This window comes from Durio zibethinus, chromosome 25 (genome assembly GCF_047325235.1).
Source record: "Durio zibethinus cultivar Kanyao isolate XHJ-2024 chromosome 25, ASM4732523v1, whole genome shotgun sequence".
Lineage (NCBI taxonomy): Eukaryota > Viridiplantae > Streptophyta > Magnoliopsida > Malvales > Malvaceae > Durio > Durio zibethinus.
The window spans coordinates 13,396,072-13,411,182 of NC_143186.1; the positions used below are offsets into that span (position 1 = coordinate 13,396,072).

The following is a 15,111-nucleotide window of genomic DNA, read 5'->3' on the forward strand; positions in this document are numbered from 1 at the left end:
GAAAAATAAATGGTAAAGGTAAAGTCTAAAGAGAAATGATCATTTTTAAGATTTATTTTTGAATGGATGTAAATTTATTTTTATAAATTTTAATTCAAATAAAAATAATCAAAAGTTAACTCATAAAAAATATTTCATGAAAAAATAATAGAATTTTTATAATATTTAAATTTATGATTTTTTTTCAATGAAATTAAAAATTTTAATAATAAAATTACATCTATTTAAAATAATTGTAAATTTAATCTATCATTTTAAACAAAGTGATAAATTTATATTTCATCCCTAAAATAATACAAATATAAATACTTTTTTTCGGATAAATCATATACAAAATACTAGAGTAGAAGTACTTTTAGTAATTTTTTTTTTCAACTCTAGGTGGTAATTATAAAAGTTGCTAAAGGTATGAGCAAAATTAAAAATATAAAGATGATAAAAAAAAAAATAATATGATACAATATTTAAAGCATTTATATGATTGATATAATATTAAGTGAATTTGAAAATATTTGGCCAAAAATTTGAATTTTAAAATCGGTGAAATAATTTAGTAATTAAACTTTATGATTTTTTTATTTAGTAATACATTTTTTGTTGGCAAAAAAAGAATAATACATTTTTTAATACTTAATTAAAATGAAAAATAAAATTATAATAATCAAAGTTGAAAAAAAAAGTTAGAATAAAATGAATTTTCCAGATTTAAAACTAACTATATTTTTAAATTGAAAAAAAAAAGAAATTATATTCCCACAGCATCATTTACTCTTTTTACCTTTTTTTAATTACTTTTAAATAAAATTATTTAATTAAATTTTTTTGTCTTAACACCTTTTTTTATATTTTAAAAATGTTTAAAAGTTTTAGAATTTACAAATTCGAGAGATCTTAAAATTTTTTAAATTTGCATATTCAAAATTTTTAAAAATTTTTTGAATTTATGCATTTAAAGTTTTTAAAATTTTTATATTTGAAATTTAAAAATTTTTATAAAATATATTTTTTCAACTTTTTTTAAACTTAAATATAATTTTTTAACTTTTGAATATACATTTTTAATATAATATACATTTTAATATAATTTATCGAAAATATATATAAAAAAATTCTATAATTTATTGAAAATATACATTCAAAAAACTTTAAATTAGAATAAAAAATAATTAAATAACTTCATTTAAAAAAATAAAAAAAAAAAAGAATGTGAAGGGAAGAAATAGTGGCTTGTTTAGGAAACCCCGAAGCGAGAAAAGAAAAGTCCAGACGTTGACTTATTTCTCTCGTTTTCCCGCTATGCCCTTTTCTCTTATCACTATTTACCGAAAAACCACCAATTTTCTTTCTCAAAAGCTCTCAGCTGAGCTTACCATCAATTCCCAAACCATCGCCGAGGCAAGAGAGTGAAAATGACAGCAGAAGAAGCAGCGGGTCCGCCCGGCCCCAAAGTCCTCCGCCTCATCATCTTCGTCGGCGCCGGATGTAAATAACTTCAATTAATCTCTTTTCTGTTTTTTTTCAATTAATCTCTTTTCTTTTTTTTACCCAAAAAAGAAAAAAAAGAACTTGCTTTGATTCTTTATTTGTTTATTTGCAACAGTTCTCTTTACCATCGGAATTAACAAATGGCGAGAGCTAGAGCGAAAATCGATTCAACAACAACAAGGAATTCATCAGCAACAGGAAATTTTAAGTTCTGCTAATGCTGCAACTAAACCCATCAAATAATCTCTCAGGTTTTTAATTTTGAAAAAAAAAAAAAGCAAATTTTGTAGCAAACAATGATGATAATGTCATCCATTCATCACATCGTTTCTGTTTTTATTTCTTATTCTAGAAATTTTTAATTTTGTAGCAAATTTGGCACTGATGAATTAATTATTTTGGTTCAAGAGCATATACTGAATATATTTGATTATGGGTTCTCATGTTTTGTCATATAATTGTTTGATTTTTAAATGAAATTGCATTTACGTGGAATATTTGATGCTTGGTGTTGAGTTTTATAGGAATTATGGATGTTAGTTGAATTCTATTAGGGGAAACCTTGAATGTTAAGGAATAGGCGGTTAAGGGCCAAAATTTGGTGAAATTTTGAGTCGTGAAAATGGATTGTGAACAGTGGTGAGAGAACTTTCATCACTTGTAAAGAACCAAATGGGCCAAACACTAAGGAGAAATCCGCATGGCAAACACGAAATGAAGTTACATTGAGGAAGATGAGGAATGCACCTATGACCTATGGATGTTGGTGCCTGTTGTTTGTGGATGAAGAGAAGGAACCTTTCTTGGGTGAGAACTGGGAGATTTTGAGATTGGAACTACTATAGAGCCCAGCAAAGGGATTGAGTGGGAGATATTTTGAAGAAATATACTATTTAGAAATCCTTTTTGGATGCAAAATTTCTATTTCCATCTGTCTTTGTTCTATTGATTCTTGTGATTGTGGTAGTTAATTGAATCTGATGACTTGGATCAGATGAGAACCTTTGCTGAAACTTGAAAGAGATTAGACTTTGAACAAGCTGCATAGAAGTAGATATTCTCTAGCAATACTTTCTCTGGTATTTGGCCTCATTTAAACACTAAATGTGCTTTGGCTCATTACATTTGTGATTAACGTTTTCTGTAATAATCACCTTAGTAGATGCATAGCTGTTGTTCTCTTTTCTGGCTCCTCAGATGAAGAGCTTGATCTGAGTGTGTGGCATTTTCCTGTACTAGCTTTTAAGTTTCATTGTAGAGACCTTTTACTGGTTTTCAGCTAATCCAGAGTAGGAAATTATCCATCTCTCAAAACCTTCTTAATCTTTTCCTTTGTTTAATGTTTCATGTGCAAGATTCATGTTAAGCTAATGTACTTCAAATGAGAGCATACAATTCTCTGTATAAGAAGCTGACAACAATTTGAATGGCTGACCGGGCAAAAGATGCTTGCAGTGCTCTCCCCTGTAGCTCCTCTCTCAATCATTCTTTTATCTGTTGCAAAACTGTCTTGTTTCTTCTTTAGGAGTCGCCACCAATCTTTTTTATCTAGGTGCGATTGGTCACCTAAAGAATCTATCATTTTAAGGAACACCTAAGCCTAACGGTCCCTAAAAGAATAGGTTCAGGTTTACTAACCAAAACAGGATTCGGGAGTATGGTTACGTGTGAGGAAGGTTATAGCACCCTCATAACGCCCATCGAAAGATGGTACTAGCTTAATTTTGTGTTATCCAATAAGCCTTAAAAATTTATCAAGTAATTAATTATTGAAAATGACTCTCTATTGACTCTAATACTTTTAGCAGAAAATTGAGCAAATTCTTTCACCTCAAAAGTATGCAAGGAAACTATTGTTTCACTTGCAGAGGCTTTATCGTTGGATTATTTAACATTAAAGAAAATTCAAAAAGGAAAAGAAATAAAATATGAAAAAAAAGAATAATGATTCAGCTTTAAATATAAATCATTGTCTCTTCAAAAACTCATTGCTTTTGTACAAGAAAAATTGATACTTTTAACTTTTCCTTAAAACGTTTTTTTTAAGAAAAATTGGTACTTCTAATTTTTTTTCAAAATATTTTTCTGAAACTTTATTTGCGAGGAAAATTGATATTTTCAATTTTTCTTCAAAAATATTTTTTAAAAATTTTATTTTCAAGAAAAATTGATTCTTTTACCTTTTTCTCAAAAATATTTTTTAGAAAATTATTTTCAAAAAATTGATACTTTCAACTTTTTTTCGAAAATATTTTTTTAAAAAACTTATTTTCAAGGAAAATTGATACTTTCAACTTTTCCTCAAAAATATTTTTTTTAGAATTTTATTTGAAGAAAATCATTAAAAAAATAAAATAAAATAAAATAAAAATAAAAATAAAATAAGGAATACCAAATTATTCTAATATAATTAATAAATAATAATAATAATAATAAAGGATATAATAATAATAATAATAAATAAGAAAAAAAAACCTTTGGAACAGCTCGGCTCGGCTTAATGCGGCTAGGCTTGAGAGACAGAAGTGGTTTAAACGTGCAGTTCGGCTAGAAATGACTCAGCTCGGCTCCTGGCAGAGACGTGGGTCGTTGATCAGGTTGGCGCTCGGGTCGGGTCATCCGATTGCAAAACGCTTGGATCCTATAGAAATAGTAAGGCTAAAACAACGTCATTTTTGGTAGGTATAAAAGGCTCCAACCTCTGTTTTTTCACAGATTACTTCCTTCTCTCTCTCTCTCTCTTATTCTTTTTTCTCCTTCTTCTCTCTAAATAGAATTCAAATTCCGGTTGAATGTCTGTCGAATCTGAAAAAACAGGTCGAAAACTTCGAAGTTGGTCGAAAATCTCGTCGAAAAACTTGAATCTTATCGAAAAATTTCTCACAAATTCCTAAAGTTGTTTGTAATGCACCAGAACCATTTTTAGCCTCTGTTTCCTCTCTTTGTATTTTTTGTTTTTCTATGTGTGCTCTCTGTGGATCTATTTATAGGGATTAATCAAAAGAGTTTCTGATCAATTTCAACTCCTTCTGGGATTTGGATTTAATCTTTGAATCCAATCCTAATTCTGTCAGCCTCCAATTTCACGGCCAAATCTAATATTTTTTTATCCTAATCCTAGCTGAAAATTAATCAAGATAAAATCAAAAAAATACATATTAATAATTAATAGATAAATAATAAAAAATATATATTAATAAATAATAATAAAGAAATAAAATAAAATAAAAATACAAAATGGGCTTAACCATTTGGAACAGGCCCAATTAATCCGGGCTTGGATCAAATTGGGTGTCTACGGCTGCCCCTCTTTGCATATTTTCTATGAAACATGAATTGTGCAAAGACGTAGACACCCATTCAAGGTTCCACTCGACTCTTTTTTTTTTTATTTTCTTGTTTTTTTTTGTTGAAATTTGATTAAGTTCCTCTAAGCAGAGGCTCAACCACTTTGAAAAAATAAACAAAGCTTCTTTAATCAGAGGCTCACAATTTTGAAAAATAACTAAAGCTCTTCTAATAAGAGGCTCAACGATTTTGGAAAAATAAACAAAGCTCTTTTAATCAGAGGCTCCACGACTTTGGAAAAATAAACAAAGTTCCTCTAATCAGAGGCTCAACGACTTTGAAAAAATAAACAAAGCTCCTCTAAACAGAGGTTTAACGACTTTTAGTAAAATAAACAAAGCTCTTCTAAGCAGAGGCTCAATAACTTTTGAAAAATAAACAAAGCTCCTCTAAACAGAGGCTCAACGACTTTGAAAAAATAAATTGCTCTTTGACAATCATGTCCAAAGGAGTCAAAGATCATGTTTGAAGGAATTTCAAGAGATTATGCCCAAAGGTCTTACAAATCGATCCTGATGCCAAGAGATATCATTTTCCAAGGATTAGAGAGTTACCTCACAAGTTTTTTTCTCGAACGAGAATTAGAAAATCAAAAAGACTTTACATCTGTCTTTTTTATGTGGGATCCTGGAATACCCTTGCTTCTTGAATTTATGCACTATATTTTCTTGAATGCAGTATATGCTATGCGAAATTCAATGCATGCTATGCAAATGCTGGCTAATTAATTCTTATTCTATTATGGTACTTAAGTTTCTCAAGCTCTTTTCTTGTGCCCTGAACCCTTTGTTCTTTAAAGACCAAGTCAGCGTAACTCTTAATCATCTCTTTTATTTAATTCTTGTATCTTTTCTGCAAGCAATCTCTTTCCAAATTCAATGTCCTTATCAGAAACTGAACATCTCAAATTTGCCTTTATCACTCTTGACTTCTTCAATATAATGTAAAAATCTTTCATGCCATTATTCATTTATCAATCATTATTTCAAACTCAAAAAGTAAGAATGCATTTACAGATTTCTTTCATTGTAAGGTATTAAAAAGAAAAGAATAAGAATGGTTGGGAAACAGTCAACAGAAGAGGCACACAAAAAGTGAAATAGAATGTCTTTTATTAGCAAAAATATTGGTAAACTTTGGCCAAAAAAGAATTACAAAAATAGTTATAGGGAGACAATGTCCAAAAATGAACAATCGGACAATCATGATAACACATCTCAAGGTTCTTCTGAAAATCCAATCATCTGATGCACTTAACAACTTAGAGCTCCTTCGAATTTGCTAGCCTCCATGCCAATGAATTTTCAAATTTGATGGTGTATTCTCCTTATCTAAGCTATCTTTTTAGGTTTTCAACTTAGATAAACCTCCTATGACTCAAACCGCCCTTTTAGGGTTTTCGCCTTGAGTTCTCCTTTTTTATTCCCTTTTTCTTTTTTTTTCTTTTCATTTTCTTTTCATTTTTTTTTCATTTTTTTCTTTTTTTTTAAGCATAATACTTCTTCACAGCATAAGAATTTATAGGATGGGATAAATCATTTTCATCCATCTCAGTTAGTATCAACGCTCTACCTGAGAAAGTCCGTTTCACCACATAAGGTTCTTCCCAATTCGAAGTCAATTTCCCTCTATTATCGTGTTGATTTGGAAGAGTTTTTTTTAAAACCAACTTGCCTTCTCGAAAGCAATGAGGTCGAACCTTTTTATCATGGGCCTTCATCATTCTTCTTTGATATTGCTGACCATGGACGCTATCAATCTCTTTTTCTCAATAAGATTCAACTGCTCATAGCGTTCTCGAATCCATTCAGCCTCTTTTAGTTCAACTTCCTTCAAAACCCTTAAAGATGGGATTTTTATCTCCATTGGTAGTACAGCTTTCATCTCATAAACCAAAGAAAATAGAGTTGCCCCAGTAGAGGTGCGCACTGACGTTCGATATGCATGCAATGCAAATAGCAACTTCTCATGCCAATCTTTATATCTCAAGAATTCTTTTTATATTCTTGTTTGTCGCCTCAATTGCCCCATTCATTTTTGAAAGGTATCGTGCTGAATTGTGATGCTTGATCCTATATTGGGCACATATTTTTCGTATCATTCTGCTATTCAGATTCTTGGCATTGTCTGAAATGATTCTCTCTGAAAGTCCGTATCTGTAAATAATTTCTCTTTTTATGAACTTACAGATCACAGACCGTGTCACACTCCAAAAAGATGCTGCTTTCACCCATTTCGTAAAGTAGTCTATCATCACAAAAATAAACCTATGCCCATTAGAAGCCTTTAAGGTGATAGGACCAATGACATCCATGCCCCACATTGAGAATGGCCAAGGTGGTGCCAAAACATGTAGAGCAGATGGCAGAGCATGAATCTTATCAGCATATATCTGGCATTTATGGCATTTACGAGCATAGTCAATGCAATCACTCTCCATTGTCAACCAGTAGTATCCTGCTCTCATGATCTGTCTCACCATCATATGTCTATTGGCATGTGCCCCACATATTCCATCATGCACTTCAATAATTTTTCGTACTTCAACCTTACTTACGCATATCAACAATACTTGATCATGGCTTCTTTTGTACAGAACATCCTCATATAGGAAAAAGCTCATAGCTAATCTTCGAATGACCCTTTTATCATTCTCTGTTGCTTGAACTGGGTATTGCTGATCCTTAATATACTGAAGATATCATAATACCAGGGTTTCTCATCCTCCTCTTTTTCTACATTGGAGCAATGAGCTGGCATATCTTTAACATCTAGCCTGATGGGCTAAATGTCAGTATTATAATTAATTCGAATTATTACAGTCAGAGTAGCCAAGGCATCGACAATCAGATTCTCCTCTCGAGGTAAATGGTCAAACTAGATATCTTCAAACTGCTTTATCAACTCTAAAATATACTTATGATATGGAACGAGTTTTGAATCTCTCATCTCTCATTCTTATTTCAATTGATATATAATTAGAGCTAAGTCTCTAAACACTTTTAATGCTTTCACTCTTTTATCTATAGCAGCTTGTAAACCTATGACACATGCTTCAAATTCAACGATGTTATTTGCGATCCTAATTTTTTCTGATCCTAATCCTAGCTGAAAATCAATCAAGATAAAAAAAAAATACATATTAATAATTGATAGATAAATAATAAAATATATATTAATAAATAATAAAAATAAAATAAAATAAAAATATAAAATGGGCTTATTCATTTGGACCAAGCCCAATAGATCCGGGTCTGGATCAAATTGGATATCTAAATATTAAGAGAAATTTTCTCACCTAAGGATATATTAAAAATCACTACTCAGACTTTTCAAGAATATCATCTTTGGCAGTTCATATTTCTTTTCAAAATCAATATTTGTAACCTAAATAATAAAATGACACTCATAATCTAATCCAAATAATATTTTCTTTTTATAAAAATTCATTTCTTATCTTTTTTATTAAATAAAAGGTAAGCGAAAATTTTTAGTGAAAATTATTTTAAATATCCTAATACTTTGGTAGCATTTTAGCAAAAATTTCTTATCTAGAGATTCTTAAAAAATTACTACTCTAACTTCTTTATGATCTTATCTTTGAAAATTTTTATTTTTTTTCCTCAATTAAAAAAAATAAAATTAATTAATGCAAATAATATTCATGCATTATTATGTAAGCTTGCTGAACAGGTGATTGTGATCTTGTAAACTTAGGTACATTTACCATTTTGGCTGAGATCAGTGTGGGGTTAAAGAATCATCATTGCTTGTGTATCTCTAAAATGACCTATTTTTGGACATCAAACTTCTTATTGTTAATTGGTATATGAAGGCTGTTTTATGAAGAGGCATTTCACCTACAATTCTTTTTATTATAATACCACAATTATCCAATCATAATAAAGAATTATGAAGGGGTTCATCACTTAGGGCTCCATATAAAATTTTGATGAATTCCACACAATTATGAATTGTGGCTGATTAATTGTAGTACAATGATTGTAGGTGATATGCTCCCGTTATATGGACTCTTGGAAACTCTAGGTATCTGAAGATCTTTTGTAGACAGAATAAATTAACCATCATAAGAGCTGGTTACTGTTAAAATATTTTAGGAAAAAGAATCTGTAGAAATGTCATATTAGATGTTTTGTATGTTAAGAGTAGATTTGAAATGAACTCAAGGAGGTAGGCATAATAACAACTCTTAAAAATATAAAGTCCTAATGGTAGGGAGGCTTATCATGTTCTATACTACTATAATCTCATATATAAAAGATAGAATCCATTAATGTTTAAGTACTACTATAATGTTTCCATGAAGATAATAATATTGTAACATAGTATCAATATTGAGGTTATTTTCAATTACCTGAAAATTGCCACGTGGTTGTATGCATTGTGACATCTTCCCCAATGTTAAGGGAGATTGCACTAGCATAAAATGTCTGAATATCATGCTGGGATTTTCAAGAATAAGTTTTGGAAGCTGAAGTAAATTCTATGCGTGTAGAACGAGAATGATATTCTCTCCATCATTTATTAAATTTTCTGAACTGTTGGAGCCAATAGAGTCGCTAATGCTGTCAATATACTGGGTTTGACAAGATGAAGGAAGGAAAGTTATCTGTAATTTTGTTGATCATGTATTTCTTTGTTTTGGTATTGTGGATTGTGTTGTACTGCTAAGTTTTATATTGCTTTTGTTATAATCATCTCTTTTGCCGTCTCATTTCAATTATTTTTTCTTAATAATATCTTCATAATTATAATCTTCTGGAATGATAAAAAATTTTGACGAGGGAATTTTTTTTCAGTTTATCATGCAGGCAAAGGCAATTTGCTCTTCAGATCCACTTGTATATAATGAGCTAGGAGTTGTTGCATATCATATGAAAGAGTAAGGATTATTCACCTTATCTTATAGTTAGATTTTTTAACTTGTTGAAGCATGTTTATAAATTTAATATATTGATACTGTTATGTTAGAAAATGAAAACCAGATTTAAAATGTTGTTGTTGTTATTATTATTATTATTATTATTATTATTATTATTTCCAATTGAACTTTGATCAATGGATGGGCACTTTAACTAGAAGGAAATTTTCAAACATAACTTGTTTGAAAATGAAAACTAGGGAACTATATAAAATGTTTGTGGTTATGGTCTCAAATTACATATACAACATATTTTGTGATTTAAATTGTCATTTCATTGCATACTTATTTTTTTGTAAAGATTCCATTGCAAGTTTATGTCATATATATAAATAAATAAATAAATAAATATATATAATATGTTTGTATTCCTTCTTAAGGTTATTTGGTTAAAGTTCTTTTAAGCTATATATCTAGTGTTAATCATTTAAAACACCATTTTTTAAAAAATAACTTGCAGGTATAATCAAGCTGTTTTGGTGGTTTGAGAAAACATTGGCTCTTATTCCAATCCCAATAACTGAAATGTGGGAACCTACTGTGGATAATCTCGCCCATGCTTATAGGAAACTAAAGTATTATATTTTCATTTTTTTGGAACTCCATGTTGTTTGTCAACTTTCTTTTCCCTCTTAACTCCATAATAATTTCTAGGCTTTTACCAATTCCTGAACAGAAAAATAAAAGTCACTACCAAAGTGTGTTTTTACTCATAAGTTTGATTACATTGTCTATGGATGGTAGCATGGTTACTCTTGTGCATGATATAATTAGGGGAATTCTCAAAGTAGGTTGGTGGAATCATGGCTGTGTTTGCAATACCCTTGAGGAAACGGAAAGTGTTTGTCTTCTGTGCCATGCATAGTCTTGTGTATGTACATTGTTCTTATGAATATAGAGTAGCTGTATTTTTTGGCCTTGATATTTCCTCTTTAATAGAAATATATATCTGCTGCAATTTGTTGTAAGGGTTTAACTAAATAATTTGGCTAGGGTCACAAAGATTTAGTCCCTTTTTAGTACTCCAGATACCTAAAGTGAAATTCCTCGAAGTTCAAATACAACCTAAGTATTACCTTATTCTGTATACAATAAGTTCCATTACATAACATAAAATACTACACATTTTTCATAATATTAGTATTGCATGCTCAATTTGTAATGGCATTAAATGCTACTCATTCCTTTTGAAAATTTTTGTCTCTATACAACATATGCATTCATCTGCAAGAGCCACCTTTAAAATTTCAGCACAAGACAGATCATTTAGTTTCATCCATAATTCCTGTTTGATAAGAAGGAATGAAAGAGCAAATTTCGGAACCAGGACACAAACATTAATATAGCCATTTTTTGTTTTTGTTAAAGCTGTTTACCAATGACCCAACTTCTATACCATTTTCTATCAACAAAGAAAACAGTGTTTTTTATGGTAACGCTTGTGTTTGAGAAAGTCTAGATATCTGTATGCTTTTGGCTGTAATTGAGAAGGTTTCCATTCTTTCAGTTTTCCTTTAAATTTTAAGATAGTATGTCTCAAGCTTTCAACTCTTATCTGCTGGGAGGTTCAAAGACAATTTGCAATATCTTGTTGGTTTGGATTTCTCAAATGTGAATTTGTACTAGGTTTTATTTAACAAGAAAAAGGTTTCCCTTCGCCATTCGGCTTGAATGCCACAGAGGTAGATGGAAAATGACATTTCTATGAAGTTTTTAAATTTATGAGCAAACTTAGAAAATTGTCACATATTTTATTAAGATATATTTAAGCTAATAAATTAGCATGATAAATAAAACGACAGGCGATAATAATTTAATCTCACTTGTGAAGTGTATAAAAGAATAACTTATTATGTGCATAGCTCTAATTTTTTATGGTAAGCAATATATTGAGAGCATTTATGTGCATGATTTTTTTTGTTAATTTTTCTTTTTTTTTTTTACAAAATAGGAGGTAATTTAAAGATAAAATATGTTATAAGTTTTGCAATTTGAATTCAAGCTTGTTAATGTCATGGGAGATTGTATGAATTAACTTAATAATAAGTTACGGATTCATCTTTGTGTTTAAAATTTAGAATGGGCGTGGGGGCATCTATAGCCCATTTACTGTGGCTTTTTTATGATTCTTGACATTGGACCCTTGGAAAGAGCTCTAAATGTCTTGTATAAAGTGCATAGATAGTGGTATGCATTGTGTAGGGATGTTGATGCTTAATTATAATAAACAAAAAGATAAGACACAATATATAAGGTTCATTGTTTAAGATAGTGCTTTAGTACAGTAGATGTAGATGACGACAATAAAAATAGATAAAAAGCTGATGTTGACAAAGCAAATGCTGCCTATACGGCACTAATTGAAGCACAGGAAAGCTCTCGGAAATGCATATTAATTTAGTTTTGGAACGGGCAGCCGTGATCAGTAGGTGAAGTCTCATGGCCAGTTTCTGATTCTGAGATTGACGGACCTTTCAATAGGCCAGCAAATAGCTCTCCAGGGTCATAGTAAATCTCAACTTCTTCTACCTTGAGAGATTCATCAACCTGTCAAAAGGAAAACCACCAGCATATATGAAAGCATAGTAAATTTTTCTTTTTTTCTTTTTTTTTTTTTTATAAACGAAAGTATATAATTATTTTTATTTCATAGAATTTACTCTACCTACCTCAATTCCAACTAAAAACTTTTAAATTAAAAACCTGAATTTTACTTTTAAATTATACTTTGCAGACAAACCCAAAATTAAATTACTTTTAAAAAGTTTATTTTGCTTGATAATTTTTACTCTTTTTGGTTGTATATTGTAAAGAGAAATAATTTGAATATTTTACTTTTTTTTACTCATCTCAAATATATATGGAATGCGAAAAGAAAAGTCGAAGCAACATACTTTTGAAAACTTACCTTAACAGTTCCCAACCCATAGAATTCAACCTTCTCTCCGGTTGGGGCATGTCCCTTAAAAGGACCCTCAAAGAAACCCCAATGCCTGTACTTGAAAGCAATTACAGGAGGTCCAGAGTAAACACTGATGATTTCCCATGCAAATCCACGAGGAAAAGCTGAACGAAAAACTTCATGAGATGATTCAAAGGTTTCTTCGTCTGCTTTGTAGTATTGGAACTCCTTTGGTAGAGAATTCTTCAATAGTGCATTGTAAGTCCCAAGTTTTAGTGTCTCTTCTCCTGTCAATCCTTCTCTTCCTGCAATCACCGTGCAAGTTTAGCAAGTTATAATTGTTTAGTACTTCACATAATTCTTTTAACAGCATCGAGATTAATTCTAAGATTAATCATGTCATGTGATTTAGGTGATGTTTGATATGGAATGATCATTTCAAAATTTATAATCATCTTAGTGATTAAATTTTTTTATCTATTAAAAATTTAATAATCCTACATGATAGTGATTTAAGATCGTCAAGCTGTGATGACTTATAAAGATCAATTACTTTTTGTCGTCACCTTTTGTTTTTCCTTTTTGGTAATTGAAAGTTTGGAGGATGTTATCTCCTTCTAAAATCAGGGCATATTGCAGGTCTTAGAAAAAACTTATTTGAACTTAAAGATTGTTCACAAAGGAAATTTTTGGCAGGAATCGGACTTAGACTTTATAAATAAAGTGTTCGATTCTTACCAACTCAATTAACAAAAAAAGATTGAATGAAATAGTTACATCATATCAACATATATAATTTTTATTCAAATCATGTTACATAATCATATTATTAAAAAAATTAATTATTCATTATAAAATTATTAATTAATATATTAAAATAAATATTTACTATTTAATTATTACATGTGATGTGTAATATAAGATTGATTTTTTCTATAAGATTGGCTTTTTCTAATAATATAATTACGTGATATAATTTAAATGAAAGTGATATATGTTGACATGACATAAATGTTTCATACAATTTTTTTCTCCAACTAACCCATTATCACATTATTTTCTTTGTATGTATAAACTCCTTGTTTTTCTAGTAGCAAATTGATTATTATTTTGATAAATTAAATCCATTTTTCTATTCAAAGATTTTCATCTGATTAAAAGGTTAGGGCTTAAAAGTTAGTTCATAAAAAATAATATTTGATTAATTACAACTTATTTAAGAAATAAAATAGTAAAAAGAAAAAAAAAAAAAGGATGAAAAATAGGTGGAGTAATTCTCAAGATATTAAACCATTTGCGTACCATTAACGATGAGCTTGAATTTTTCAGGGTTAATGCACTTGACGTCTTGTAAGCGAACCTTGTGGGAAATTTCCATCTCCCATGACTTAATAGCATTTTGCACTGTTTCTTCAAGTGATCCTTCTGCCCATTCCTGTAAAGACATACAAAAAACTTTGCATCCGATTAACATTTGACTCGATAATTAATGTATATAATTTACTCAAAGAGTCGGTGCCGAATCCCGATATCCAGTCCCCAAAATTTCGAAAGAGAAAAAATCGAAAACTTAAAATCATGAAATAAAAATTGAAAAAACTTGGTGAGAGTAAAGAAAAGAACTAGGCTTTGGGGACACCTTGGTTCGGCCTTCTTCAAAGAGCTGATTAACAGCATCATATGTTGGAGGGCCACCATGTCGCCATTGAACGGTATCTGGTTCATCATGCAGGAAAGACCTGTACTTATCTCTTGCTGGAACTGTAGCCATGCTAGACTATTTGACAATTTTCACTTGAAGAGCAGCTACTGGTGGTTAGCTTTTATAGGAGAAAACATGGCAACATCAATCTTAATTACTTCCACCATTACCCAACTAAAAAAAAGGGTTAAAAATATCAAAGAAAAATTAATAATTTGTAGACGACTGTTAGGTTGATTGTATGATCTTAAGAGTTATAAATAAAGTTATATAATATACAATCAGTTCTAAAATTTAAAATTTGAGTTCTAATCTCATTGGTAGTCTAAAAAAATTTTAATATAATTTATAATTTAAAGTTTATTATAATTAGTAATCTAAAATTTAAAATTTCGAGCTCAAATCTCATTGAATTCCAGAAACAAGCAGGGTCAACGGAGGCCTTTTCAGACAATTTAGAAATGAAAATATTGTCGCTTTCCTTTCTTTCTGTAATAATGCTGGGCCTCCCATTATTTGGGATTTTCTTGCATATGATCTACATCATGACTAGTCATCCATGCATAGAAAGCTAGTTCTAATTAATTAAAATTACTTATTTTAAACATATTTTAACGCCAAAATAATTCTATTGATTACCACACATCATTTATATACCCTTATAGATTTTACAAATTCACTATTTCCCCTTCATTTATTATTATTTTTTTGCCTATTACCTTGTTTAAATTG

The 15,111-nt window shown here is 29.9% G+C and overlaps 2 protein-coding genes across 4 annotated transcripts; one reads left to right on the forward strand and one right to left on the reverse strand.

Annotated features, from left to right (window-relative positions):
• Window positions 1–1,268: 1,268 nt before the first annotated feature.
• Window positions 1,269–10,697, forward strand: LOC111275923 (uncharacterized). 3 transcript variants are annotated; one of them, XR_016333515.1, is made up of 4 exons: window positions 1,277–1,482; window positions 1,601–1,736; window positions 9,654–9,736; window positions 10,236–10,697. XR_016333515.1 is itself a non-coding variant. In XM_089754145.1 (2 exons), exons 1-2 carry the CDS (start codon window positions 1,410–1,412, stop codon window positions 1,726–1,728), a joined length of 201 nt encoding a protein of 66 aa, XP_089610271.1. In that variant the 5' UTR covers window positions 1,269–1,409; the 3' UTR covers window positions 1,729–1,918. The 3 variants fall into 3 exon arrangements, 1 of the variants encoding a protein (XP_089610271.1); XR_016333516.1 differs by lacking the exons at window positions 1,277–1,482; window positions 1,601–1,736 and adding an exon at window positions 6,320–7,697; XM_089754145.1 differs by lacking the exons at window positions 9,654–9,736; window positions 10,236–10,697 and having other exon boundaries at window positions 1,269–1,482; window positions 1,601–1,918.
• A 1,314-nt stretch (window positions 10,698–12,011) lies between these two features.
• LOC111276554 (pathogen-related protein-like) lies at window positions 12,012–14,623 on the reverse strand. The gene is made up of 4 exons (XM_022862300.2): window positions 14,317–14,623; window positions 13,980–14,112; window positions 12,684–12,982; window positions 12,012–12,322 (listed from the first exon to the last, which is right to left on the reverse strand). The coding sequence occupies exons 1-4, from the start codon at window positions 14,446–14,448 to the stop codon at window positions 12,173–12,175; spliced, it is 714 nt and encodes a 237-aa protein (XP_022718035.1). The 5' UTR covers window positions 14,449–14,623; the 3' UTR covers window positions 12,012–12,172.
• Window positions 14,624–15,111: the final 488 nt, after the last annotated feature.

Bases quoted from the DNA above. Each gene is read 5' to 3' on its own strand.
- LOC111275923 (XM_089754145.1), top strand. From the start codon at position 1,410: ATGACAGCAGAAGAAGCAGCGGGTCCGCCCGGCCCCAAAGTCCTCCGC. The intron at 1,483-1,600 runs GTAAATAACTTC...TATTTGCAACAG, and splicing joins CATCTTCGTCGGCGCCGGAT to TTCTCTTTACCATCGGAATT.
- LOC111276554 (XM_022862300.2), bottom strand. From the start codon at position 14,448: ATGGCTACAGTTCCAGCAAGAGATAAGTACAGGTCTTTCCTGCATGAT. The intron at 14,113-14,316 runs GTGTCCCCAAAG...ATGTCTTTACAG, and splicing joins TTGAAGAAGGCCGAACCAAG to GAATGGGCAGAAGGATCACT. The intron at 12,983-13,979 runs GTACGCAAATGG...CGGTGATTGCAG, and splicing joins ATTCAAGCTCATCGTTAATG to GAAGAGAAGGATTGACAGGA.